This window comes from Acromyrmex echinatior, chromosome 2 (assembly GCF_024713525.1).
Source record: "Acromyrmex echinatior isolate Ae372 chromosome 2, ASM2471352v2, whole genome shotgun sequence".
In the NCBI taxonomy this organism is placed as follows: domain Eukaryota; kingdom Metazoa; phylum Arthropoda; class Insecta; order Hymenoptera; family Formicidae; genus Acromyrmex; species Acromyrmex echinatior.
In genome coordinates, this window is record NC_141853.1 from 19492644 (window position 1) to 19519721 (window position 27078).

Genomic DNA, 27078 nt, shown 5'->3' on the forward strand with positions numbered 1-27078 from the left:
CTACGAATTAATTCCAACACCTAATAGATATACAGAATGTTTCAGACCCATACACACAATCACTTTCTTTTATTTTAAAAGGATATACAAGAGGTCTGGAACTTGTGTAATTTTTTATTAAATACTCTGCAACAATTTTTTACTTATGTTTTGCATTCGTATTTGTATTATCTAATTAGTATTTTGCGCTCCTTTATTTAAGAAATGATACAGCTCAAGAAATGATCAAGATTTTTGGATTGTTATCATAAATGAGTTCAAGTATAACATTACTTTGTTGATCATCAAAAACTAATATAACTGTATAAAAAATCAATTCAAATAGAGTTATATTTTAAAGATGATTTTTTTAAGGGTTGTGATATGAAAATGACATTTGATTATGATAAAAACATATTCTTTCTCTCTCTGTAGCGATATGATTGATTAATCAATAAATTTTTGTTACAAATAATTTTTCCGTTTTCTAAAAAATTTAAATTTTTAAGCTTTCGAAGTAACTTTTGAAATGTATATATATATATATATATATATATATATATATATATATATATATATATATGCAAAGTGCGGGTTTTTACAATGTTTGTTATAGAATATTCGCATTATCGTCATAAAAATCAATATAAAGCTGTAAAATTGATTACCAGTTACATTACGATTTGATAAATTATTTCTCGATTTTTGTTTTGTTTTGTAGCTCTGCTTCCTAATACTTTATTTCTCATTAAGTACTATTATGTCAAGATATAATATTGAGTGATCTTCTCTATATTCTATTACCAGAAGAAAACTACATAGGGCAGAATGGGTGGGATGCATGAAAATATTATTATCTGTAGGGCATAGCAGTAATCTGAATAATGAAAATTGTACAACACATACGAAAGGGGGAGTTAGGCAAAGCAGTTGTCCTTAGACCGTAAAGCTATAGAAGACGTAAGGCTACGGTCGTCAGTTTTTCTCAAGAGCTCTGTGTATCATATGTTCTAAGAAAATATTTTTATTATAATATTATCTGTATTGAAAATGTGTTGAATTAAAATTTATTATAGCAATATCAATATTTATTATAGCATATCAATTTATTGTACGAATATTTTCGAGCACATTTTTAAGTAATTATTATATATTGCAAGATATATATTTAAGATTTTACGTTTCAATATTTAAAATAAGGAAATTAAAAAGAGAATATTATACAAAATATAATATACATAAAAGAGAATATTATACAAACTTTAAGAAATGATTTACAAGCATACGCTTTATTTGAAGGACAGACAATGATATTTGCAACAGAAATAAATTAGAAATTAAAGATGCAAGTATTAAATTTTACGTTTAGAATATTAATGATTTGCGGATGCTGGATACCAGATTCTTGCACAACACCATGCAAACGGTTAGTTTATCATTTCTATACTATTTTGATATTGCTACTTATACATACATTTATGCTATCGCAATTGATGGATTTAATTTTAACCGTGGACAATCCCGACGATTTTACTGACAATTTTTACATGCTACTCGCAATGGTTGTTTCCTGTTGCAAGATGTTCACTCTGTTAATGAATCGCAGTAACATTGCGATACTAATTGATATTCTTGTAAGGAAACCCTGTAAACCGATCCAGTCCGACGAAATCAAAATTCAGCAGAAGTTCGATAAACATGTACAGTGAGTACTATTATGTAACAATTCTCTTAGATGTATAAAATCTTTTTTTTTTTAATAAACTATAATTAAAAGTGCATATTACGTTTAATCCTTAACGATTTTTCGATATATTATACTCAACTTTTTTTATTTTCCATTGCTTATAATTTTTTTTAGTAAAAAAATATGTATCTTTAATACTATTATATTTCTTAATATCTAGCGTTTAAATTAAATTTTCTATTATACAATATATTTTATGAGAATTATATATATGAGCATTCGAATTGAGCTGTGTATGTACTTGTGTTTTCCTGATTAAAAATTGATCTCATGTATTTTTCTATTGAGTTACAGTTAAAATTTAATTAATTCTTTGAAATATTTTAAATCAAGTTTATAAATCAAATAAAAAAATTTAATTAATTTTCAACTAATTTGTAGCATTTAAATTTTTAGAATATTTAAATATTCAATGTATGTAAATAAATTTATATTTTTACATGTAATCATAATTGGGATTCTAATGATTACAATAATTTTTGGTAAATGATTAAATTTATAACTTTTTTTAATATATCTCTATACATACATACATTAATTAATATAAATTATTTATTAAAACTGGCGATGTATATTATGCTAATGTTTTGATGTTACTAATATATGATTAGGAAGAAATATTACAAGTTGCATAGTTAAAGTTTAAGTAAAAATCTTAAAATAAAATGGAAAAATCTCTATAAATAGACATTTTGCAGGACAAATACGCTTTTCTATGCAGTTTGGGTTGAAACAACATGTCTGTGCATAGCTGTGACATCATTGCTAACAGAATTCAGAAAAGGAAGATTAACATTCAGGGCATGGTTACCGTTCGATTATTCTTCGTCGTCACTGTTTCATATTGTATATATGCATCAGTTGATAAGTTTGACAGCTGGATCTATTCTCCATGTTGCTTGCGACGGTCTACTATGTGGATTACTGATGCACGTTTGCTGTCAGATAGAAATAATTGAATGCCGTTTGCAAAAAGTCGCACATGATCAAGATATTCTTCGCAAATCCGTCCTGCAGCATAATTATGTATTCAAGTTGGTTTTATGCAACTAATATTACATATAATAAATATTTTAAATTTACCCTGATATATTACATTGTATTGCTATTTATATTACTCAAAGAGAAGGAATGAAGTGTTTTCATACTTTTGACAATATTAAATATATATATTTTTTAAATATATTTTTAGAAAATATACTTTAACTATTAATTTATTTAGTTTATCTTTATTTTTCTCACAACACACCATTTGTATTATTTTATAATAATTCTTATTAGTTTTTAGAAAAATTTCATGTTATTGTATACTTAATTAATTAAAGAAGGTTACAGTATTCGATTTGAATTTTAGATTTGCTCGTCTGATGAATGAAAAATTTAGATTGACTATTGTTATACAATTTGTTGTGAGTACGTTAGTAGTATGTGTCATTCTTTATCAATTTACCAAATCAACAGCGTCAAGAGCACAGTATATGCAATTAATGATGTATATGGGTTGCATGCTATCACAAATCTTTTTTTACTGCTGGTATGGTAATGAAGTTATGTTAAAGGTATATATATATATATATATATATATATATATATATAATATGTGAAACATGTATCTATTACTTGGATATTTAATATATTGCGTAAACAAAATGAATAATGGGCTTTAATTGTTAAATGTAGAGTCGTCAATTGATTAATAGCATATTTGAAATAGAGTGGTTTGAATTAAACAAACAAACTAAACAATCTTTATTAATGATTATGAGACGAAGTTCAAGACCAATCGAGCTTACCAGTGCTTATGTTATCTCGATGAATCTTGATTCATTTGTGGGTGTTGGTATTAAAATTTATTCTTACCTGTAACTAATAGTTTAATTATAAGTAAAATATTTAATGTTAGATCTATCTTCATTAAAATTTTTTAAAGAATTATTATTCAATTAAAATTAGAATTAAATATTATACTTATCAAAAGCACACAATTTCAATGCACTAAATATATTTTTCCTATTTACTTATGTAAAAAATAATTATAATAATAGGTACAAATTAAAAAATAATAAATTAGGAAAATTTTTCAATAATTTTAATATAATTAATATTGTTGACTATATGTATATTTAATTTTTTTAAAATATCATAATTAATAATTTTAATTGCAGTTACTCAAGACATCATATTCAGCTTACAATGTACTGAAACAAATGTAAGAGCGGCAAAAACAAAGTAAAAGAAAAATTTTATTTTATTTCATCATCTTTCAATGCAAATCATTATTAAAATAATTACAATAATATGGATTTGCGTTACTAATATGTATGCAGAGAAACATTAAACAGTTATATCAGATGATTTTATTCGGCAATAATAACATAATTTTTATCTATCATGACATTTGAGTAGAGAGATATTTAAGGAGAGAAACTTACAATTAGAATTTACGTTAATTATAGAATTTTAAAATATTTATTATTGCTGATTATACAATATTGTTTTTTTGTACACTAATCGAAATATATTCTTATGGATTGAGTAATATTTTACTGTACATATACACATGCACACGTCACAGACTATACATAAACTATCAAAAATCAGAAAGCAGCAGAAATCAATACAAAGAAGAAAAATTTATCATTCACATCATGATATGGCAAATTTACGCCTTCATGAATTAAATAGTTTTTGGCTGAAGTATACGAGAGAGTTATTGACGTTAATATTTTATGAAGAGTAAGTACGGAGAGCTGGACTCGACATCCGAGGGTTATTATTTTTTATTCCTCTGTTCTGCTTTCTAACATGCAATATCACAAAATATAATTCACGTGAAGTATTATTATGTCATAATATTTTAATATTATCAAGTCTGTGTTTAGCCGAGAGTATGAAAATAGTATTATGTGAAGAACACAATTGCAATCTGAATAATAAAAGTTGTCAAAAGAAATAGTTGGGTAAGCTATATTATTGCACGAAGATCGTGAAGTTATAGACAATATTTAATGACAGTCAGTTTACTGTAAGATTTTATTGCGTATCACATTATATCGTAAGATAATTTTTTTATAATATGAATTTTCTTATAATATTATTTATTATCAAATAAAAACATAAAAGATTTGTAATCAATTGATTAATAATGTCATGAAATGCTTGAAATTTCTGATTAATTGAAATAAAGAATTATTCAATATCTAAATTTTTCAAAATTTTAACAGTATGACATTGAGAGATACGTATTTTGTGTATATGTATAAAAAATATAAAGTAAATAATTTATTATACTATTTTCATGAAGGAGAGATTAATAAATAACATCAAAGAAGATAACAAAAGATATTAAAGATGTTTTTACTGGCCTTTACGTTCAAAATATTGACGATTTGCGGTTGTGGACGACTGGATTCTTGGCCGACTCCATACAAACGGTTAGTTTATCATGTATATACTATTTTCGTAATGTTACTAATATACACATTTATGCTATCGCAATTGATGGATCTTATTATAATCGTGGATAATTCCAACGATTTCACCGATAACTTCTACGTGCTACTCGCTATGATCGTTTCTTGCTGTAAGATGCTCGCTCTGTTGATGAATCGTAGCAACATTGAGATGTTAATCAAAACTCTTATGAGAAAACCATTTCGACCGGTTGAACCCGACGAGATGAAGATTCGACAGAAATTCGAAAAACTCATACAGTAAGCATCGCGAGCTAGCATCAACTATCAATCCTCTTTTAATAATTAATATATAATTAAAATAAATTAGTTAAGTGCTGTTATATAGTAATTAAGATTATTTTTATTTAAATGAATAAATAAATCAGACATAACGTTTTAACTTAAAGAAAAAAATGTAACTGAAAATATTGAATAAAAAATGAAACGCGAAAACGTCTATAGTCGTTTTCCAGGTCAAATACGCTTTACTATACTATCCTAGTCGAGACAACGTGTCTGTCTGTTGCCGTGACATCATTATTAACTGAATTCAAGAAAGGAAATTTGACATTCCGAGCATGGCTGCCATTTGACTATTCCTCATCGCAACTTTTTCTATTTGTATACGCTCATCAATTGATAAGTTTTACAATGGGATCTGTACATCATGTGGCTTGCGATAGTCTCATATGTGGATTCCTGGTGCACATTTGCTGTCAGATAGAGATATTGGAACATCGTCTGAGGAAAAGCGCACGTGATCCTAATATTCTTCGCGAGTGTGTCCTTCAGCACAACAACATATTCAAGTTTGTTTTCAATTATGCTGAAAATAGATGTATTTTTATTATTAAGCTGTACGATGTGTAGCACAGACTTTTTACTATTTATTTTCCAATTTATTTTTCTGTAAAATTATTTCTCGATTATACATGATTTCTGGAAAAAAACTCTATATATATTTTATTAATTTAAAAGTTGCAATATTACTTTTTATTAATTTTAGGTTTGCTCGTATAGTAAACGAAAAATTCAGAATAACTATATTTATCCAGTTTGTTGTAAGTACATTGGTGATGTGTTTTAATCTGTATCAATTTACCAAGTCAACAGCATTAAGAACAAAATATATGCAGTTAATAATGTATACGTGTTCTATGCTGTCACAAATCTTTCTCTATTGTTGGTATGGAAACGAAGTTAAATTGAGAGTATGTGAATTTTTAAAATAAGTTAATAATTTTTTTATTTCAATATTTAATATAAAGATAAAATAAATATACGGATCTTTTCTCTTTTTCTTGATTGTTAAAATATAGAGTCGACAGTTGATAAATAATATATTTGAGATGGAATGGTTCAAATTCAATGAAACTGCTCAGAAAACTTTACTAATGGTCATGAGACGTGCTGTAGTACCAATTGAATTTACTAGTGCCTGTGTTATTTCTATGAATCTGGATTCGTTTGTGAGTGTTAGTATTGTAATGTGCCATATATAATTATATAATTAAGAGATCGTTAAATTAAATAAAGTTTTATTATTAAAAGTGCTTTCTCTTTTTTAATAAAAAATAATGTCAAAGTCAAATAAATATTTGTTTATATTAATTTAAATATTTAGTATATTTAACAAAAAATTTATATTTATTATTAATATTATTAAAAAAATTAATATATAATATATAATTTATTATTAAAATAATCATATATTAATTATAAATGTAAGATAAGAACCAATTAAATAAAATTCACATATATTCAAATATAATAACTTATCTAAAATAACGTTAGCAATAATTTCTGTTGTAGTTACTCAAGACATCGTATTCGGCTTATAATATACTTAAGCAAACACAAAGTTCATAATGTTGGATATATATATAGCAAAAATATCGGTGACATCAACGCAATGTGAATCTATGTCACAAATATGTGAATATGAATATCACATGTATACATATATAAAATCTTATTATCATATAATACAGATAATTATCTCTCGTATTATTGATATCATAAACAGAAAAAAAAAACTAAAATATTTGTGTACTACAATTTCTATTACAACTCATTTTGATATACGGATTTTACTTATATTGCACAAATATATTATTAGAAGTTGCATTTGTAATAAATTAAAAATTGTAGTAAAAGGGATTAAACAGGGAGAGAAAATCTGTTGCCTTTGGAATTATTCGAATAATAAATCGATATTTTTATTATTTCCAAGTAGAAGTAATATTTCCTAGAATATTAAATATTTCCTAGTAGAAAGTGGAAATTACCAATGTCAGTACTTTATGCGGCGTACAGATACACAGACCGCTTATGCGACATTGAGAGTTGTCATTTTTTTCCTTCCACAACAATTCTAACATATAATTTATTTTGAACGTATTAATACAGTATACTACTATCAGATAAAGTCTGTGTTTAGTATTCGCGTTGCACATGAGAGAGGGACGTGGTTACAAATTAAATATTAAAAACTATCGTATAGGGAGGGACAAGTTAAACGAGGATCTTTTCTAGAAATTCACAAATCTATAGACATTCTATAATTGTTGTTCTAAAGAGTTTGTCGCACGTTAGATTAATATTCGTGCAAACAATTTTATTACAACTTAGAGTTTTATTCGACAAATTTTTGTATTTGTTTTTATAAAGATATCTGAGAAAATTAATTGCTCAATTTTTTTAGTCAGTACGTATCTAAAATTTTATATGATTAAAGAAGAATGTGAAAAATATATAAAGAGCGTATGTAAACTTTTGTTATCATTTAATTTTCACGTATATAAATGTTTATACTGAGAAACAAAATACTAAAATGCGAGTATTAGATTCGACTTTTAAATTTCTAACTATTTGTGGTTGCTGGCGACCGGATTCTTGGACATCGTCATGTAAACGTGTAATCTACCATACGCACACATTTTTCGTGCTTGCGTTAATAAACACATTTACTTTATCGCAATTACTGGATATTATTCTTACTGTGGATAATGCGGACGATTTCACTGATAATTTCTACATGTTACTTGCAATGATTGTATCTTGTTGTAAAATGCTTAGTATGTTGATAAATCGCAAAAATATTGCTTTGTTAACAAACATTCTCACGGAAAGACCGTGTAGACCATTGGAACCGGAAGAAATGGAAATTCATAACAAATTTGATAAGGGCGTACAGTAAGTTTCCTGAAAATGTAAAAAGTTATAAAGAGTATTTCATTTAAGTTCATTATATCCAAAGAAAAAAAATATTTTTGGGAAAAACGTTTAGACGAAATTGTATAATTTAAGGGGGATATAAAGTACGTCGTAAACTATTAATTTTTCGATAATTCTATTTTGATACTGTTATATGTAGAATAACTTCAGAAAATTATATCACGTAAAAAATCAAATAATTTGATTAAAAAATGATATTGATTTTTTTATATAAACTAGAAAAATCGATTAAAAAGAAATTGATACCATTATTTATTTCCCTTCAAACCATACAATATCTATCTGAAATATTTTTTTAGAAAATGCTTCGTTTTCAAGATATAATCAACTTAACACTTTTAAAATAAGACACCCTATTTTTATTATTAAAATTAATTACTTAATCATATCAAACACATAATTTAATTTTAAAATAAAAGTTTGAGATTTAAATATTTCTGTTTAAGGCATATTTTTTATAATATCTTTATTAACGTAAAGTGCAATATTATAATTATTAAAATTATATATTAGAAAAAAATAGGAAAATTGATATTAAATAAGACACTGATTTATAAATGAAACGCGACAATGTCTACAGTTTTTTGCAGAGCAAATACAATACATTATGCAATTTTGGTTGAAACAACTTGCGTATGCATTACGTTAACATCGTTACTCACGGACTTTAGAAGACGGACATTGACATTCAGAGCCTGGTTACCGTATGATTATTCATCGCCAATCTTATTTTACATCACATATGCTCACCAATTGATAAGTTTAATAATTGGATCCGTCCTGCATGTTGCTTGCGATGGCCTGATTTGTGGACTATTGGTACACATTTGTTGCCAAATCAAAATATTGGAATCTCGTTTGAGAAGAATAGCATATGAGCCTGGTATTCTTTCTGAATGCATTCTACAACACAATCGTATTTTTGAGTTTGTATTTATATAATAACTTTTATATAATACAATTATTTATATATTATATATATGGTATAATTAATATGATAGAAATATTAATATTGTATTAATAAAGACATCAATGTATAGCTATCATTTCGACTCGCAAATATGAAATAGTTAGTTACATTTAAAAAATTACAGCTTTGCTATCACGGTCAATGAAAAATTCAGATTTACTATTGCTATTCAGTTTATGGTTAGCACATTGGTAGTGTGTTTCAACTTATATCAATTAACTAGGTCAACTACAACAAATGCAAAGTATGTTCAGCTGATATTATACATGTGCAGTATGCTGACGCAAATCTTTTTTTATTGTTGGTATGGAAATGAGGTAAAATTAAAGGTATGCGATGTTTGAAACAATAAATTTAAATAATGAATAAATTATAAATTTTTTAATAATTAAATTAATTGCTTTATATACATAATTAATTTAATTAATTTATATATATTTTAATATTATTCTGTAATTAATATAGAGCCAACAACTCGTCAGTAATATTTTTAACATGGAATGGTATATGTTAGATCAAAATGTAAAAAAAACTTTCTTATTAATTATGAGACGTAGTACAATGCCTATTGAATTTACCAGCGCCTATATTATTTCGATGAATCTTGATTCTTTCGTGGGTGTTAGTATAAAACGCTTGCTATTATCGCAGAATCGCAATTAAATTTGAAAGGATTTAAATGTAGTAATAATATGTATAAATTTATTTGAATAAAATAAAATGAATCTTTTTAAAAAATCTTTTTAGTTCGTTATATTAAATAACTTCTAATTAAATTTTCTAATATTTATTTATTATATGGAATATTTATATTTTGCAGTTGCTTAAAACATCGTATTCAGCTTACAATATTTTGCAACAAATATAAGAGAGTGACGCAACATAAATAGTAATTCCAATAATTTAGCCTCACACTTTTATTTGCATTTAAATAATTTTAAACGATAACTCAAACAGAACTAATTGAACAGAACATTATAATCAGTTGATTTTTGTATAAATAGTTTTTGTAAGTTAGAAGAATAAAAAAGAATTATACTTATTCTCATTATAACTGTGTGTTTCTGTGAGTAGAGAATGACAGAGAGAGAGAGAGAGAGAGAGAGAGAGAGAGAGAGAGAGAGAGAGAGAGAGAGAGAGAGAGGGAGAGAGAGAGAGAGAGCGGGGGGGGGAGAGAAGAGGGAGGAAGGAGATATTATTATACAGTTTAACATTACAAAATTGTTTTTGCGTGTATTATATGTTTAATTTACAGTAACATTACAACTATAACAAAATTATAGTAAATAAAATAATTTAGAATTATTCTTAATTAAATTTAGTTATATATTTATTGTTTAATTGATGTATTTATTAAACTAACTTAGAAAATTATATAATTTGCTATTTAAATAAATGTAAAAATACTCTTTATTCTATAATTATAATATTTACTTTTCTATTACTACTATTACAATATATTGTATTATATACTATAATATTTGCGCGTTAACAACTTTTTCTTACCTGTAAAATATATTTGTACAATGAATAATTTGATATTATGCTACTGTGATTAAAAAAAAATATAAAAAGGAAAAGAGATTGAATAGCACTACAAATATCTTAGAAATATCAATAACATCAATATAGCTACAGAGAAATCTGAATTTTAAAGAAAAGTTAAATGTTCAAAGCATAAATATTATAAAAGTATAATGTGCCAGTGTTGATATCTTATAAAGATAAATTATAATTATCTGTTCAATATTTTATTATTCTACTCCATATTTCTTCTACTTCACTTCTTTGTTACAGTCAAAGCCAAAATTATGCTATATATTATGCAGGTCAATTTTGTAACCATCTGTATGTATATGTGTTGCTATGTCGTGAAAAATTATTTCACGAGGAATATATTATGAGAGATACACTGGAAAATGAATAATGGAATAACTACGACATTATTCTACATCTAAGAAATGAGCAAAGCTATAGACTGTAGAGAGAGTATATTTATCAATCATTCTAAGAACTTTGTTGCATGTCTCATTATACTTACCAGTTTTTAAAATATTTTTTCTTTATAATAATTTAATATATTTTTTGCACAAGATTTAGGTATAAAACATTTATTTTTAATTGTTAGAATAATTAGAAAATTTATGATAAATGCAATATAAATAACATTAAGTAATAAAAAACAAAATATTAATTAAGTTCATAAGATAATAAAAAAGTCAAAACGAAAACTATAAGCAATTTTGAATTGACAAAATTTCAAAAGTTACACTTTGGGTACATTTATTACAATTAGTGATATTATATAATAAGTTATATAAAATTTGTAGTAATTAATTACGAGTGTTGTATGCTTGACAGATGTGAACGTCACAGGTGATAACAAAGAAAATCTTCTAAAATGTACATCCTTAAATATACTTTTAATCTTTTAACAATATTTGGGTGCTGGCGACCTTATTCCTGGTCGTCGCTATGTAAACGCATTATATATCACGTATATACAAGTATAGTAATTCTAATAGTAAATACTTTTATGCTATCAGTATTGATGGATGTAATCTGGACTATAAATAACGGGGAAGATTTTCTCGATAATTTTTTTCCACCAATCGCGACTCTTATTTCTTCTTGTAAAGTGTTCATTTTATTGATGAATCGTAAAAACATTATTATGTTAATCAATATATTGAGACAGAAATTACATAGACCGTCGAGCTCGACAGAAATGGAGATTTTGAATAATTTCGATAAAAGCATACAGTAAGTATTAATAAACAATATTATAATATTGTGTTATTTAACTTAATATTATTAGAACTATCAAAATTTATTTATAATATTATATTTATAATATTATATTTATAATATTTATATTTTACATGACAATCTTATTTATTATTCAAGTTTTAATGTGCTTAATAAAATTTTCTATTATAAATAGAAGAATGGATCAGAATATATTAAAGAATTTTTAAAAATAAAGTGTTTTGTGAGTGAGTTAATAAAAAAAGATAAGAATATAAATATGAAACAATAAAATCTTAAAATATTATTATATATATTACACACAAATATATATATATATATATATATATATATATATATATTTGTATATTTGAAAAAAAAATTTTATAATTTTTTAGAATAAATACTTTACGCTTTATATATTTGGGAATAATAACAATTATATGGATCTTATTATCTTCTTTATATATAAACTTCAAAAACAAAAAATTAATGTATAAAGCGTGGTTGCCATTTGATTATTACTCGTCGACAGTACTTTTTTATCTAACATCTGCTCATCAAATGATAAGCCTTACTATCGCAATGTTCGTAAATATTGGTTGCGATACTCTCATCTGTGGATTATTAGTCCATATTTGTTGTCAAATTGAGATTTTGACTTATCGCCTGAAGAATATTATATTTTGTTCAGATTTCCTTCGTGTTTGCTTACATCAACATTACCATATCTTCAGGTTAAATCTTGTGATTAAATTTTGCAAATTTTTGTTATACATATACATTATTTAAATAATTAGTACATATTATAATATAATATATCTTAGCAAACACACAAAGTTACATGTAACGTACCTATTAAAAATTATAATTTCTTATTCAACAATATAACTTTAATATAACATGAATTATATAATATTACATTTATATTATTGAATAGGAAATTACAATTAACAGATACATTAAATGTAATTTTGTCTTTGTTGGGGTGTTATTTTGTAAATATATTTTATTAAAATGTGTATAAAATATATATTTAAATATGTTTTAAAATATGTGTATGCAAATTTGTTAAATTTTAGATTTGCTTTAATTGTAAATGAAAAATTCGGCATGACTATTGCTATTCAATTTATATTAAGTACAATGATGATATGCTTCAACCTTTATCAAATCAGTAAAACAACAGTAAAAGCTAATTATATTCAATTGATATTAGTTATATTTTGTCTATTGACGCAAATCTTTTTCTATTGTTGGTACGGCAACGAAGTAAAAATAAAGGTAATTTATTGCCTATAAATGCAATATAACATGACACACACACACACACACACACACACACACACACACACACACAAAGGCAAAATGTATATATATCCAAGTTTTTGTTTAATAAAAAAAGATACAATAATTGTAACGTGAACAAATAGTTATAATTTTCAATAATATCTGAATTTATTATTTAAATCTAATCTATCTAAATCCGATTAGTCTATTATTTATTATATGTATTATTAAATATATGAAATATATTTAAGACATATTAGCTTATTAATATAATCATCTTTCATTTTTTGTACAAATGCTATTTATAAATACATTATTTGGCATATTTCTGCAGAGTTATCAGATTATCGATGATATTTTTGAAATGGAATGGTTGATATTGGATGATAATATAAAGAAATCTCTAATGATGATGATGATGCGAGCACTTGTGCCTATTCAGATTAATTGCGTTTATGTTATTCCTATGAATCTCGAATCCTTTATGAGTGTTAGTATAGATATGATTAAAATTAATTTTGCCAACAAATTTTTTGACAATATAATTAAATTTATAATGTTTGAATTTAAGCGAAGCATTGTATATAGATACATTATATTACTGAAATATTTAATAAAATTTAAATAAATTTTGTGTCACTTACGATTAAAGTGTTATAAAGTGTAGTCTACTTATTAAATAATTTTGGAATAATTTAATAAATTGAGCATTATGTGAATTTGATGTTACGATCTCGTATATCTAATATTACTACTGGCAAAGTCAATAAAAATTTATTAATTATTAAACATATTATAATAATTTAAGATTGTAATTATTTATATACTAATTCTAGATACTTAAGATGTCATATTCCACTTATAATTTACTTCAACAAATAGAGAAATAATTGAATAAATGGTCGATAAAATTAATGTGCTACTCATATTACAAGTTCAAATAGAAGAGTTATAATATGGAGAAAAGAAAAAGGGTATATTAGTCTTTATAATTGACGTTTGCATTACATATTATAGAAAATACAATAAATATAGATTATCTTAATGCATTATTTATTTATTCTACTCTTTACTTATTTATATTAATATCTGTTTTATAATTTCTTAAATATTCTGCTTTTTGTAATTTACATCATGAGTGTAATATAACAAAAATATTATATAACAGAAGTCAGAAAATACCGTGTCTGAAATTAATACGAAGAATGAATTATATACAGTAACTACTAAATATTATAATAAATATTGTAATAAAAAAGAATAAGGGTCAATAAAATTAATTTTTTAGATAAAAAAGAAACAATATAATTTAATTACTTATATTTTTTTAGATTTTTTTTTAGATTTATTAAGTTGAAATACTTAACGGTATTCTTAATCTTCTATTTTTTTATATTGTATTTATATCTAAAAACTGTCATTTTTAATATGTGTATCTTAACACATAAAAGTTAAATTTTTAAAGATTTATAATATTAATACGATAAAAATATGTTTGTAGAGATATGTTAATTATTGAAGTTCGATATAATGAAAGAACATAATAGCATGCAAAATAGAATTTTAGATAGAAAGAAAAGTTGGAATGTTTTATAAATCTTTTACAATTGTAAATCGTGCAAAAAATTATGTATTCGTTTTTTTAAATTTATTTTAAAAATATCATATATAGTCAATTTTAGAAATATTGTAATAAATAATATTTTTGTAAAATGTTATTGCAATGCTGAAGATTATTCGAAATTTAATCACAAAGATTTCATCGAAAATTTCTATGCAACACTGGCAATAACTATCTTGTGCACAAATATATTCAAAAACACAAAAATTTGTTAGTAAATCGAAGGAAAGTATGATATATTAATTAATATATTCATCGAGAAATTGTATAGATTGTTAAAGAGGGGGACGAAATAAGAGAGATGATTTTTAAATCATCGTTTGTTAAATTATCGTTTAATTGTTGTATTTATTAAACTAATTAAAAAATTTAAATAAATATATGTTAGTTATATATGTACTAAGTTTTTTTTATTATATTTGTTAATTACTGCACTTATTATATATTATATTATTAGCAATATTTAACACTAGTAAAGATATATTTATAAAATTAATAATACAATTTTAACATATAAAAAATAATTAAAATCCTACGAGTATTCTAGAAATACTAATAATATAAGTAGCACAGAATTCTATAACTAGATTCTATTACATTGTTTATGATAAAAAGACAAAACTGATGCTGGAAAGTCCTTATTTATGTCTACCTGTATGCCGTATGCGTAAATATATTACTGTTAGTATATTACTAACAATGAGTGTATCAAATGACTGTATATAAATGTGTACTTATATGCGTGTGAGTATAAGATGGACGTAGAATTATAGTTTTCATCAAGGACATTGCTTGGCATAAAAAATGGTAACGAAATGATTAGTTTAGTCTGTTGTTAGTAGCGATAGAAAAATTTAGATCTCATAGAAAATTCAAATATCTAAACGTCGTAAAAATATAACGTGTCTACAATATTACGTGTCTATAAAAGATAAATAAGTTATAATTATCTGTTTAATAATTTAGAATTCTCTTATATTTTCTCTATTTCTCTATTTCTCTAAAAAATATTGTTGCTTTTGTAGATATAATCATGCATTGTTGTCAATACATAGTATGTGTACTTTGAATAATGCATGTCAAGCCATGAAAGAGTTATTTCATGAGAGCTATATTGCGAGAGGTACATTGCAAAATAAATAATAAAGAGTGAGATAATATTATGGAATGAAATGTGAATATTAGACTTCCATATCTAAAATATTTGATCTGCAAAGTTATAGACTGACTGACTTGGTCAGTCATTCTGAAGATTTTGTTCTGTGCTATACTTATTGGTCGTGATTACCTTATAAAAATATAAATTATAAAATATAAAGTACACATAAATATATCTATATATAAAGTATTTATAAAGTATTTTTGTTATAATTTAATTTTTCTAATTTTAATCTCTTAAAAATCTTACAATGCATAATTCACATTTACTATTACACTGTTAAATCTATAGTGTGAAATTTAACTTAATGTGAGTCGCTACTGCTCCTACTCAATCATATCGTTATTTTATATTAAAACAATGGTTATATTTGCTACTATATAGTGTCAATTTGATATTATATAATATCAAATTGACACGATATAATGTCACATTTAATTATCATTTTAATAAAAAATAACGATATGATTGAATAGGAGCAGTGGCGACTCACATTAAATTAAATTTGATACTATAGATTTAACAGTGTAGATTAAATCATAATTGTTTTAATTATCTATAAATATAAAGGATAAACATTTGTAAATATAAAAAAATAAGAACATATTTATTAAACCTCAAGAATAAAAATACGAGAAATTTTTAATTAAAACTGTCAATTATTTTATAAATATATTTAATATAATTAATAATATTACGTTACAAAAAATATCCAGTAATTAATTGTGTACTTCACAGATGATATCAAAGAAGAATATTTTTTAAAATGCACATTCTTAAACTTAATTTCAAACTTTTGACGATATTTGGATGCTGGCGACCGGATTCTTGGTCGTCGTTACATAAACGCGTAACATACTACATGTATACCAGTATAATAATTATAATATTAAATACCTTTGTGCTATCTCAACTGATGGACGTAATTCTAACTGTAAACAATGCCGATGATTTTTCCGAAAATTTCTTTATATTAATTGCCATGTTTATTTCTTGTTGTAAATTGTTCATTTTATTGATGAATCGCAAAAACATTATTATGTTAATAGGCATTCTAATGAAAAAACCTTGTAGACCATCAAGATTGACTGAAATTGAGATTCTATATAAATTCGATAAAAGCATACAGTAAGTATTAACAAAAAACAAAAAAATAAATTATCGAAATGTATTAAATTATCTTTTACTTCTAGATTTTTCATATAATTTATAATGCTTTTTTATTATTTAAACAGATTAATATGTTTTACCCTCTGATTACTATATCACATATAAAGGCTTCTCGCTAATCTATTCTTTGGAATAAAGCGCCATATAATGGCTTCTCAAACAGTTTTAGGATGAAATGCTACTATAATGGCTTTTTTCTAAACTTCTCTGTATATTTTGTCACTATCAAGCAGAAATATTCTTAATTATTTTTATTTCATTTCGAAAATACGTTCGCGATTTTAATTGAATTTTGTGGCTAAGCTGCATGTATAGTAGATACAGCAGGTATAGTGTATCTTTCAGCACAGCAGTAGCCAAAGGGTTAATATACTTTATCGTATACATGAAATGTATCCATGTCATAAAAAATATAATTTATTTTTTAATTAATCAACTAAATATGATAGAAAAAAACATAAAGCTAAAAAATATTACATTTGAGAGTTATTTTATTGTTTCAGAATTAACACTCGACGTTTCATATGTCTGGGAACAGTAACATGTTTATGTGTCGTATTAACATCTTTGTCAGTGAACTTCAAAATTAAAAAATTAACATATAGAGCATGGTTACCATTTGATTATTCGTCAACATTATTGTTTTACCTGATGTATGCCCATCAATTGATATGTTTAATTGCCGGAGGTTTTTTAAATATTGGTTGCGATACTCTCATCTGTGGATTATTGGTTCACATTTGCTGTCAAATTGAAATATTGACTTATCGTTTGAAAAATATTGTATCTTATTCAAATGTACTTCGCGATTGTGTATATCAACATTATCATATCTTCAGGTAAATCTTACCACATTTTGCGAAATATTTTTTAAAATTATGATATTAATTTATCATACGGTTTTTATTACAATATTTTATTAATTGAAAAAAATCGTTAAATTTTAGACTTGCGTTTATTGTAAATGCGAAATTTAGGTTAACTATTGCTATTCAATTTGTAACTAGTACGTTGGTGGTTTGCTTCAGTCTTTATCAATTGAGTACAGCAACAACAAAAGCCAAATATATTGAGATGATATTATATATATCTTGCATGTTAACAGAAATATTCTTCTATTGCTGGTATGGTAACGAATTAAAAATAAAGGTATGATACTTTTTAAAAAGTAGACACTTTTTGTTAGTAGATGCATATATAATTGATATGAATGTTCTCAAATCTCTTAGAGAAAAGTGTTTCAATATATTAATTAACTGTTCAGTAATTGAATATTTTATCAGTTACTGAACAGAGTTAATCAGTATATTGAAATACTTTTTCTTAAGAGATAATTCGCCAAATCTATTCGCTAAATGTTAATAGTATATATTGTTAGAGTATCTTAATGTCTAAGAAACGTTAATAAATATCTTTTATTAAATGCACAGATGCTATGGAAATACATTTTACATATTTCAGTAGAGTCATCAAATGATCGATAATATTTTTGAAATTGAATGGCTAGCATTGGATGAAAATAGGAAAAAATCTTTAATGATAATAATGAGTCGAGCAATCATACCTATTCAGATTACCTGTGCTTATATTGTTCCTATGGATCTTAATTCCTTTATGAGTGTTAGTATGGATATATTATTAAAACTAGTTTTGATAATAAATTTTATTTTCTTTATTTTGCATTTAAGTGAGGGTTTATAATTGATTTTTTACAATAATCAATTAACAAATTTTTTAAATTTAAATTTAACTAATTAATATATTAAAATCATTCCATCACACGATTAAATTTCATATTCCATCGCATATTAAATAAATTATTATTTAAAAGCAAATAATATATAGGATATTCAGTAATACCCGAATCATTTCTCATAAGTAGATAGAGCGGACAAAATTAAATGAAAAAGTTCCCATACGTAATTTTCGTAATAGTTAACGATATATTAATTTCTAAAACTGTTGAACAACATGACCTATCCGGCAAATACAAGTACGTGATGAGGATTGCGTGATGAGGTTGCTAACGCACATGTTATTTACTACGACTGTGTTCCAATATACGTATATTGTATTGAAAATCTATAGTGCACGTAACGTATATTATAGATTTTCAATATTAGACAGTGTATATCGGGACATAGCCTACAATTACTACAAATGATATTGTGAAAATTATAAAATAATACAAGACTTTTGATTAAATTTTATCCATCCTAATTGCTCACGAAAGGTGATCTGGTCATTATCAGGCATTCTGTATATTCAATATAAATAAATTCAGAAGTATTTAATACATATGTATTTAATACTTCGAAGAGCTGTAAAAATCTGTAACACAGTTACTGATGCTGGATCTGTGAGAGATCAATTTAATTTATATTAACCAAAAAATATTATTTCACTTCATTTTAAGAAATCAAAACAACTTAACATAAAAAAGCATGTTTGAATACTAAACTTATTTTAATAACAATAATTTAAATTTCCGGATTTATATAATATAAAGAATACAATTGAATAGGTCCATCAGACCCACCGTTAGCTTCGCATATGCTAAATTTTAATTAATAATTAAAATTTAGCATATTTAATATCGAGGAAATTAGCTATAAACTTATTAAAAATATATTTAACTCAAAATTATACGTGTCTATATACTAATTCTAGTTACTTAAGACGTCGTATTCCACATACAACTTACTTCAACAAATACGGCAATAACTGTATAAGAAGCTAATAGAATTAATGTACTCATATCAAACAAGATAAAATTATGGAAGCAGCAGGAAGTAAAGAAAAATGATATACGCAATTAGTAACATAATTAGTATTTAACGTTTCTCCATTACATATATTGTTATAAAAAATAGATTACCTAAATATATAATTTATTCTATCCCATATTCTTCTTATTATTTAATATAATGTATACATTACACTTTTTTAATTCTGTTCTCTATGACATACTTTGCTGCGAATCTAACATAACTTTTAATTATTTTTTAATTAAATTATTAGTTAATTGAAAAATTTATTAAATTAAATAAACTATCTTTTATACAAATACGCATAAAAAAAAATACTTTCTATACTACTGTATTTTTCATAATAATATTACTATTATATTATTACTCATTAGTAACACTTTCTTACCCGTAAAATTGTGTTTATAGGAAAAATAATTTGACAATTTTGACATTATGATTTTGTGAATGAAAGAACACTGTATAAAAGAAGAGAAATTATAGTGCTACAATTATTCTTAAAAGTATCATAGTAGGTATAAAAAGAAATACCTTAGATTTCATAGAAACTGGAATTACTTGAATATCGTAGAAGGGTGAAGATATCATAGAAAATGCCTGCACCAATATTTCATGAAGATAGGTTATAATTATTTGTTTAATATTTGACTATTCTATCTCATATTTTTTCTGAAAAGTATTGTTGCATTTAAAGATATAATTAGATTTGTTCATATACGTAAATTTTGTTGTACATATACAAGTTGTCAGTTGAGTTATGAAAAAATTATTTCACGAGGAATACATTTCGCGAGGGATACGTTACAAAATAAATAATGAAGTTATCAAGTACGAAGGGTGGAACGTATGGATATCTACGTTTAAGAAATTCGATCCGCAAAGCTATAGACCATTGTCAGTTATCCTAAAGATTTTGTCATGTGTTATACTATGTGCTATATTCAATGGTTATAATTGCTAAAAGCATTTTTTCTTTATATTAATAATTTAATTTGTGTCTGTTATGGCTAATGTGCAATCTAGTTATGATTGTTAATCAAAGAGCTTTTCTAGGTATTAATACACAAGTAACATTTTTGGAAAATTAAAAATAAGAAAACTTCTATAATAATAGAAGCGATTTTGACAAAACTGCATAATATTTTAGAAAAGTATTTAATATTATTAATAATAATAATATCAAACACAAATAATAACATTTACACACAATTTACAGTAATTAATTTAATGTAATTAATTACTGTGTGCTTTGTAGAGAATACAAAAAAATAAGCTCTTTAAAAATGCGTATGCTTAAATTTACTTTTAAACTTTTAACGATATTTGGTTGTTGGCGACCTGATTCTTGGTTGTCGTTACATAAACGTATAGCATATTACGTATATACAAGTATAATAATTTTATTACTACATACCTTTATGCTTTCGCAATTGATGGACTTAATATTAACCGTTGATAATACCGATAATTTTTCGGATAATTTTTTTGTATTACTTGCCATGTTTATTTCTTGCTGTAAATTATTAATTTTGCTAACGAATCGCAAAAACATTATTATGTTAATCGACACGCTGATGGAGAGACCATATAGACCGTCGAAATCAACTGAAATGGAGATTTTATATAAATTTGATAAAGACATAGAGTAAGTTTTAATAAACAATATTTTAATAATAATATTGTATTATTTCTCACTTGATATTATTAAAAGCTATTGAAATATATTTTATGTTACTTTTTATATTACAATTTAAAATCATATTTTTATTTTTTAAATAATTTTAATACATTTAACATTTAATTTCTTATTGTAACTGGAAAATGGAACAAATATCTAAAAATTATTAAAAGTAAATATTTTTAAGTTAAAAGAAATAAACATATATATATTTAAAAATTTTGAAAAATTATTATATATACTATTTGAGAAACACTTTATAATTATTTTAGAATTAATACTCGGCGCTTTGTTTACCTGGGAGCTGTAACGATGTCATGTATCATCTTATCTTCTTTATCTATGAATTTTAAAAATAGAAAATTAACGTATAGGGCATGGTTACCATTTGATTATTCATCAACAATACTGTTTTATTTGATGTATATACATCAACTGATAAGTTTGGCTACCGCAGCATTCATAAATGTTGGTTGTGACACTCTCATTTGTGGATTACTGGTTCATATTTGCTGTCAAATTGAAATCTTGACTTGTCGCTTGAAGAAAATTATATCTTATTCTAATGTTCTCCGCAGTTGTGTACATCAACATTATCATATCATCAGGTTGTCTCATAATTTTATAAATTTTAGAAATTCTTATGTAATAGCTTTTAAATTACTTCTTATCATAATATTGTTTTTATCAGATTTATTGCTTTAAAATATATATATATATTAATATGTCGTTATATAATTAAAATTTAATTTTAGACTTGCGTATATTGTAAATACGAAATTTAGACTGATAATTATTATTCAATTTATAACAAGTACGTTGATAATATGCTTTAGCCTTTATCAAATAAGTAAAACAACTACAAAAGCCAAATACATTGAAATGACATTATATATATCTAGCATGTTAACACAAATCTTCTTCTATTGTTGGTACGGAAATGAAGTAAAAATAAAGGTATGGTAATAGATATTTAGTAGATGTGGTAAGTATAAATGCTTTAAAATAATATGTCAAATTTATTCACTCTATATTTAACAGAATACTAATGGTATAATATTGTTAAAATATTTCAATATTTAAGAGGTATATATCAGTAACATAATTATCGTTTATTTCTTAAACAAAAATTACATCCATAGATACATTTTACATATTTCAGTAGAGTCATCAAATGATCGATAACATTTTCGAAATGGAGTGGCTAACACTGGATAAAAGTAAAAAGAAATCTCTAATAATAATAATGAGGCGGACAATTGTGCCTATTCAAATTACTTGTGCTTATATTATTCCTATGAATCTTGATTCCTTTATGGGTGTTAGTATAGATATTAGTGAAACTAATTTCGCCAAATTTTATTGTATTTTCAAGTATATTTAAATATGTTTTTAATTTAAGATATTTATATTATATGAGGAGCAGGAGAATTTTAAAATGCGTTTTGTCCAAAATTTATAATTTTGAAAGACGAGAAAGAAAATTACAAGAAAATTGCGTGCTTTACAGAAAATAACAATTTGCCATTCAGTAAGATGTAAAATGTTCAAAATTGCTAAACAGTTACTAAAAATGTTAAACAAATACATTTTGTTTATCTCTAGTTAAAGAACATAATGTACTTCAAATGTCAAGATTTTTTTCAGCACATAAATTGATGGCGTAAAAATGCTTTCAGAACATCGTATGAAGTAGCTTAAAATATTAATCTCTTAACATTAAATACTATGCCATCTTTAACTTCAAAAATGAAATTTTGGACAAAATACATTTTAGAAAAATGCTGCTCATATATTTTGCTTTATTATATTACTAAAATAAACTAAAAATTTGAATTTAAGTAAATTTTAACTATTTAATTTTATTTAAATAGTAAACTGAATTATTCACAAGAAATACAAATTTGGAATGATTGTTTGGAATAACAAAAACAGATTCAGCATCTTGTGTAATATAATAATATTACAGTCTAATGCATCTAATATTATTAGCGAAATTAGTTGTAAATTTAATTACAGAATATATTTAAATCAAGATTAGGAGTGTTTATACATCAATTTTAGATACTCAAGACGTCGTATTCCACTTACAACTTACTTGAAAAAATACGGTAATTCTGTAAAAGATTGATGGCAAAAATATACTCATGAAATTAAATCTTAAAAGAGTGAGAAAAAAGGAAAAAGTATATATTTATACTGTTAGTATTCATAATTAGCATTTATTATATTCAAATTATCTGATATAAAAATAATAAAAAAAAATTATCTAAATGTGTTATTTATCTTGTTGCACATTTTCCTTATTATTTTATATTTATTAAGGTCTATTTTATATCTATTTTATATTTCGTACTTTCTTGCCTATATTCTATCTTTTATGATACATTTCACAAATGTAATATAATTTGAACATCTGCCTCTAACGAAAGTCAGAAATCATTGTGCCTGAAATCAATATGGAAATAGAATCATGTATAGCAACGACTTAGCAACACGCTTAGTGGTCATGACAAATGAAATATTTTTAAACTTAAGAAATGTAGATATAGCTGGAAATGTAGATATAGCTGAGTTACTTACATTAAAAATTTATGATAAAATAGTGGAGACATTCATATTTTTCCATTTCTTACATGATATTTGTAACGAAATATAAAAACGTTATATAAAAAGAGTTAGAATATAAACGTTATATTTTTAGAGACTGTTATTATCGTACTTAACGGAACAATAAATATGTATTTATTGGATCAATGATTCAAGTCCGATATATTATGATAATAACATAATAGTAGGGACTATGGAATCTTTCAAGAAAAGAACGGAGCACAAACGTTTCACGATTGTCAGTCGTTCAGAAAATGTCTTATTCATTGTTTCTTAATATATTTTAAAGATGCCATAGTTTTAGAAATATTGAAATAAATAAAAGTTTATGCAAAATATTTTTTAACATCTCGCAAATAATTTTTTCTATATGATATTTGCAATTACTGTGCAAAAATTTAAGTGAAATTTAGATATAAGAAAACGACATAACGTGAAATAAAAGATGCATGTCTTGCAATTAACCTTTAAGATTCTGACGATTGTTGGATGTTGGCGACCACAATCATGCTCATCACTTTATTTACGTATAATATACGATGCATACACAGTTTTTATGATTATATTATTATATACTTTTTTGATATCGCAATTTTTGGACATTATCTGGAATGTTGACAATGCCGAAGATTTTACCGAAAATTTATACGCCACGATGGCATCGGTTGTTTCGTGCTCTAAAATGCTCAGTTTATTAGTGAATCGAAAGAATATTAATATGTTAATCAATGTATTCATCGAAAAACCATACAGACCATTGGAGATAGACGAAATGAGAATTCGATATAAATTCGATAGACTTATATAGTAAGTTTTACCGTAATACTAAAGATTTCAAAAATAAGTTAATAATTAAGTTAGAAAAACTTATTGTAAATTTTTATTTTGTTTTTTTTATATGAAAATTATATATAAACGCGTAGTACTAAATAATAACATCTAATTGTACAAATATTTTTATATTTTGATAATTAATAATTAAATATTAGAAGTTGTGTTACATAAATAAGCGTAACTATCTCCACAGTTTGCAGTATCAACACACTCTACTATACGATTTTGGTGGAAACAACTTGCGCATGTATAACCATGACGTCTTTATTCACGATGTTCAGAAAAGGAAATTTAACATATAGAGCATGGCTACCATATGACTATTATTCGTCTAACATCATATTTTGTCTTACATATGCTCATCAACTTATTAGTCTGACGGCTGGATCGCTCGTTAATGTCGCCTGTGATAGTCTCATTTGCGGATTGTTGATGCACATTTGTTGCCAAATAGAGATCTTAGAATGCCGACTGAGCAAAGTATCGAATGATGACGGTACTCTTCGCGACTGTGTACGTCACCACGACAGTATATTGCAGTTAGTTATTTTATCTTATATTCTGCAAATGTACACATATTACTAAAAAAATAAAAGTAAAGATCTCACATTAATAAAAAAATTTTTTTGTTATATATTTGTATATTTTGTTCTGATTCGAAGCATTTTGATAACATTTTTTTGCATATTGTTAAAATGTTTATTTTCTACTTTATTTCTCTTGAAAAATTTTGAAAAGTATCATTTATGTAATATATATTTTACAGGTATGCACTCAAATTAAACAATAAATTTAGAATGACTATTGCTATGCAATTTGTAGTGAGTACATTGGTGGTATGTTCCAATTTATACCAAATGACTAAATCAACGAGTTTAAATGCGAGCTATCTTCCTTTAATATTATACATGTCCTGTATGTTGACACAAATTTTCATCTATTGTTGGTACGGAAACGAAGTAAAATTAAAGGTGCGCGTAATTGAGTTACGCATTTTTTGGTTTAAAAAACCCAAAGTATACACAATTTAATATTAAAGTTAATAATTAAATTTATGTAATAATACACAAACTTTGTAATGAAATTTGTTAATTCTATATAATGGATTAATATATTTTACGATTCAAAATAATCAAATTTGTTAATTTTAAAAAATTAATGATAATTTCTATGTTTGAAATATAGAGCATTCAACTGCTCGACAACGTTTTCGCGATGGATTGGATGACGATGAATAGAAACCTGAAAAGAAATTTATTAATAATTATGAGTCGTGCAGCAATACCAATAGAATTTACCAGCGCTTACGTACTATCTATGAATCTCGATTCTTTTGTTGGGGTTAGTAAAAAATTTTTAATTTTATATTATTGGCAATTAATAATAGATTTTATTTTTGGTTAAAATATATTTTATTTAACTATGGAAAATAAGAAAATGAATAATTTATATAGAAGTTAGTTTATATGTAAAAATAATTTTGATTAGCAGCACTAAGTTTACGAAGATAATATATTGTTTATGTATGTTAGATTGATAAGAATTGTAAAATGAATTATAAGATTTATATACATTTGTTGCAGTTACTTAAAACATCATATTCTGCTTATAATATATTAAAACAAGTATAAGTAAAGTAAAAGTAAAAGACACGAAAAAATTGAGATTACTGAAATATTTTCCAATATTTTTCATCTTATTGTTAATAAATATCTGTAGAAATTTGCATCACAACTAGTATTTTATTTGTGGATAAATAAATGACAATTGCTTATATGCGTTCTATTATAATTATTTTTAATAACTTTATAC

The 27078-nt window shown here is 24.6% G+C and overlaps 7 protein-coding genes and 1 long non-coding RNA gene across 28 annotated transcripts in view; 7 read left to right on the forward strand and 1 right to left on the reverse strand.

The window, feature by feature from the left end:
- The first annotated feature begins 693 nt into the window (after positions 1 to 693).
- On the forward strand, positions 694 to 4265 carry LOC105143647 (4-vinylanisole receptor-like). Of its 2 annotated transcripts, XM_087403242.1 has the most exons (6): positions 694 to 1118; positions 1279 to 1684; positions 2425 to 2760; positions 3081 to 3285; positions 3407 to 3562; positions 3892 to 4265. In XM_087403242.1, exons 2-6 carry the CDS (start codon positions 1323 to 1325, stop codon positions 3937 to 3939), a joined length of 1107 nt encoding a protein of 368 aa, XP_087259368.1. In that variant the 5' UTR covers positions 694 to 1118; positions 1279 to 1322; the 3' UTR covers positions 3940 to 4265. The 2 variants fall into 2 exon arrangements, with proteins under 2 accessions (XP_087259368.1, XP_087259369.1); XM_087403243.1 differs by having other exon boundaries at positions 694 to 1684; positions 3407 to 3556.
- Positions 4162 to 7239, forward strand: LOC105143546 (odorant receptor 94a-like). Of its 5 annotated transcripts, none has more exons than XM_087403200.1 (7): positions 4162 to 4462; positions 4598 to 4781; positions 5031 to 5439; positions 5655 to 5990; positions 6188 to 6392; positions 6501 to 6656; positions 6994 to 7239. In XM_087403200.1, the coding sequence occupies exons 3-7, from the start codon at positions 5078 to 5080 to the stop codon at positions 7048 to 7050; spliced, it is 1116 nt and encodes a 371-aa protein (XP_087259326.1). In that variant the 5' UTR covers positions 4162 to 4462; positions 4598 to 4781; positions 5031 to 5077; the 3' UTR covers positions 7051 to 7239. The 5 variants fall into 5 exon arrangements, with proteins under 5 accessions (XP_087259326.1, XP_087259327.1, XP_087259328.1 ...); XM_087403203.1 differs by lacking the exon at positions 4162 to 4462 and having other exon boundaries at positions 4676 to 4781; positions 5031 to 5160; positions 5341 to 5439; XM_087403201.1 differs by lacking the exon at positions 4162 to 4462 and having other exon boundaries at positions 4600 to 4686.
- A 246-nt stretch (positions 7240 to 7485) lies between these two features.
- On the forward strand, positions 7486 to 10442 carry LOC105143648 (odorant receptor Or1-like). Of its 5 annotated transcripts, none has more exons than XM_087403239.1 (6): positions 7486 to 8376; positions 9009 to 9122; positions 9285 to 9344; positions 9513 to 9717; positions 9854 to 10009; positions 10209 to 10442. In XM_087403239.1, exons 1-6 carry the CDS (start codon positions 8015 to 8017, stop codon positions 10254 to 10256), a joined length of 945 nt encoding a protein of 314 aa, XP_087259365.1. In that variant the 5' UTR covers positions 7486 to 8014; the 3' UTR covers positions 10257 to 10442. The 5 variants fall into 5 exon arrangements, with proteins under 5 accessions (XP_087259365.1, XP_087259367.1, XP_087259366.1 ...); XM_087403241.1 differs by having other exon boundaries at positions 9612 to 9717; XM_087403240.1 differs by having other exon boundaries at positions 7486 to 7944; positions 8260 to 8376; positions 9009 to 9344.
- LOC147910591 (uncharacterized) overlaps positions 8296 to 27078 on the reverse strand; it is a 98409-nt gene continuing 79626 nt past the window's right edge. The window contains exons 11-12 of the long non-coding RNA XR_015544173.1: positions 9169 to 9321; positions 8296 to 8385 (exon numbers count right to left, since the gene is read on the reverse strand). This is a non-coding gene — a long non-coding RNA (uncharacterized LOC147910591). The remainder of the gene's footprint in view (positions 8386 to 9168; positions 9322 to 27078) is intronic.
- On the forward strand, positions 10920 to 14467 carry LOC147910592 (odorant receptor 67c-like). Of its 2 annotated transcripts, XM_087403215.1 has the most exons (7): positions 10922 to 11488; positions 11750 to 11791; positions 11935 to 12151; positions 12535 to 12873; positions 13219 to 13420; positions 13761 to 13916; positions 14263 to 14467. In XM_087403215.1, the coding sequence occupies exons 3-7, from the start codon at positions 11940 to 11942 to the stop codon at positions 14314 to 14316; spliced, it is 963 nt and encodes a 320-aa protein (XP_087259341.1). In that variant the 5' UTR covers positions 10922 to 11488; positions 11750 to 11791; positions 11935 to 11939; the 3' UTR covers positions 14317 to 14467. The 2 variants fall into 2 exon arrangements, with proteins under 2 accessions (XP_087259340.1, XP_087259341.1); XM_087403214.1 differs by having other exon boundaries at positions 10920 to 11488; positions 11750 to 12151.
- LOC105143650 (odorant receptor 4-like) lies at positions 15706 to 20280 on the forward strand. 7 transcript variants are annotated; one of them, XM_087403227.1, is made up of 6 exons: positions 15706 to 16170; positions 16945 to 17334; positions 17880 to 18215; positions 18324 to 18525; positions 18841 to 18996; positions 20047 to 20280. In XM_087403227.1, the coding sequence occupies exons 2-6, from the start codon at positions 16973 to 16975 to the stop codon at positions 20098 to 20100; spliced, it is 1110 nt and encodes a 369-aa protein (XP_087259353.1). In that variant the 5' UTR covers positions 15706 to 16170; positions 16945 to 16972; the 3' UTR covers positions 20101 to 20280. The 7 variants fall into 7 exon arrangements, with proteins under 7 accessions (XP_087259353.1, XP_087259354.1, XP_087259355.1 ...); XM_087403226.1 differs by lacking the exon at positions 15706 to 16170 and adding an exon at positions 16180 to 16392; XM_087403225.1 differs by lacking the exon at positions 15706 to 16170 and adding an exon at positions 16181 to 16365.
- LOC105143651 (4-vinylanisole receptor-like) lies at positions 20679 to 24096 on the forward strand. Of its 4 annotated transcripts, XM_087403197.1 has the most exons (6): positions 21021 to 21295; positions 21400 to 21789; positions 22095 to 22430; positions 22578 to 22779; positions 22988 to 23143; positions 23887 to 24096. In XM_087403197.1, exons 2-6 carry the CDS (start codon positions 21428 to 21430, stop codon positions 23935 to 23937), a joined length of 1107 nt encoding a protein of 368 aa, XP_087259323.1. In that variant the 5' UTR covers positions 21021 to 21295; positions 21400 to 21427; the 3' UTR covers positions 23938 to 24096. The 4 variants fall into 4 exon arrangements, with proteins under 4 accessions (XP_087259324.1, XP_087259321.1, XP_087259322.1 ...); XM_087403198.1 differs by lacking the exon at positions 23887 to 24096 and having other exon boundaries at positions 20679 to 21295; positions 22985 to 23067; XM_087403195.1 differs by having other exon boundaries at positions 20983 to 21295; positions 22988 to 24096.
- Positions 24641 to 27040, forward strand: LOC105143652 (odorant receptor 46a-like). 2 transcript variants are annotated; one of them, XM_011052104.2, is made up of 5 exons: positions 24646 to 25239; positions 25467 to 25805; positions 26033 to 26237; positions 26452 to 26607; positions 26850 to 27040. In XM_011052104.2, exons 1-5 carry the CDS (start codon positions 24878 to 24880, stop codon positions 26895 to 26897), a joined length of 1110 nt encoding a protein of 369 aa, XP_011050406.2. In that variant the 5' UTR covers positions 24646 to 24877; the 3' UTR covers positions 26898 to 27040. The 2 variants fall into 2 exon arrangements, with proteins under 2 accessions (XP_087259312.1, XP_011050406.2); XM_087403186.1 differs by having other exon boundaries at positions 24641 to 25239; positions 26452 to 27040.

Excerpts from the sequence above, each read along its gene's own strand:
- LOC105143648 (XM_011052099.2), top strand. The coding sequence starts at position 8,015 with ATGCGAGTATTAGATTCGACTTTTAAATTTCTAACTATTTGTGGTTGC. Across the intron at positions 8,377-9,008 it reads AAATTTGATAAGGGCGTACA|AGCAAATACAATACATTATG; the intron begins GTAAGTTTCCTG and ends AGTTTTTTGCAG. Across the intron at positions 9,345-9,512 it reads CAACACAATCGTATTTTTGA|CTTTGCTATCACGGTCAATG; the intron begins GTTTGTATTTAT and ends AAAAAATTACAG.
- LOC105143650 (XM_087403227.1), top strand. The coding sequence starts at position 16,973 with ATGCACATTCTTAAACTTAATTTCAAACTTTTGACGATATTTGGATGC. Across the intron at positions 17,335-17,879 it reads AAATTCGATAAAAGCATACA|AATTAACACTCGACGTTTCA; the intron begins GTAAGTATTAAC and ends TTATTGTTTCAG. Across the intron at positions 18,526-18,840 it reads GTAACGAATTAAAAATAAAG|AGTCATCAAATGATCGATAA; the intron begins GTATGATACTTT and ends ATATTTCAGTAG.
- LOC147910592 (XM_087403214.1), top strand. The coding sequence starts at position 11,790 with ATGTACATCCTTAAATATACTTTTAATCTTTTAACAATATTTGGGTGC. Across the intron at positions 12,874-13,218 it reads CAACATTACCATATCTTCAG|ATTTGCTTTAATTGTAAATG; the intron begins GTTAAATCTTGT and ends GTTAAATTTTAG. Across the intron at positions 13,421-13,760 it reads GCAACGAAGTAAAAATAAAG|AGTTATCAGATTATCGATGA; the intron begins GTAATTTATTGC and ends ATATTTCTGCAG.
- LOC105143647 (XM_087403242.1), top strand. The coding sequence starts at position 1,323 with ATGCAAGTATTAAATTTTACGTTTAGAATATTAATGATTTGCGGATGC. Across the intron at positions 1,685-2,424 it reads AAGTTCGATAAACATGTACA|GACAAATACGCTTTTCTATG; the intron begins GTGAGTACTATT and ends GACATTTTGCAG. Across the intron at positions 2,761-3,080 it reads CAGCATAATTATGTATTCAA|ATTTGCTCGTCTGATGAATG; the intron begins GTTGGTTTTATG and ends TTTGAATTTTAG.
- LOC105143651 (XM_087403195.1), top strand. The coding sequence starts at position 21,428 with ATGCGTATGCTTAAATTTACTTTTAAACTTTTAACGATATTTGGTTGT. Across the intron at positions 21,790-22,094 it reads AAATTTGATAAAGACATAGA|AATTAATACTCGGCGCTTTG; the intron begins GTAAGTTTTAAT and ends TAATTATTTTAG. Across the intron at positions 22,431-22,577 it reads CAACATTATCATATCATCAG|ACTTGCGTATATTGTAAATA; the intron begins GTTGTCTCATAA and ends ATTTAATTTTAG.
- LOC105143546 (XM_087403200.1), top strand. The coding sequence starts at position 5,078 with ATGTTTTTACTGGCCTTTACGTTCAAAATATTGACGATTTGCGGTTGT. Across the intron at positions 6,393-6,500 it reads GAAACGAAGTTAAATTGAGA|AGTCGACAGTTGATAAATAA; the intron begins GTATGTGAATTT and ends GTTAAAATATAG. Across the intron at positions 6,657-6,993 it reads ATCTGGATTCGTTTGTGAGT|TTACTCAAGACATCGTATTC; the intron begins GTTAGTATTGTA and ends TTTCTGTTGTAG.
- LOC105143652 (XM_087403186.1), top strand. The coding sequence starts at position 24,878 with ATGCATGTCTTGCAATTAACCTTTAAGATTCTGACGATTGTTGGATGT. Across the intron at positions 25,240-25,466 it reads AAATTCGATAGACTTATATA|TATCAACACACTCTACTATA; the intron begins GTAAGTTTTACC and ends CACAGTTTGCAG. Across the intron at positions 26,238-26,451 it reads GAAACGAAGTAAAATTAAAG|AGCATTCAACTGCTCGACAA; the intron begins GTGCGCGTAATT and ends TTTGAAATATAG.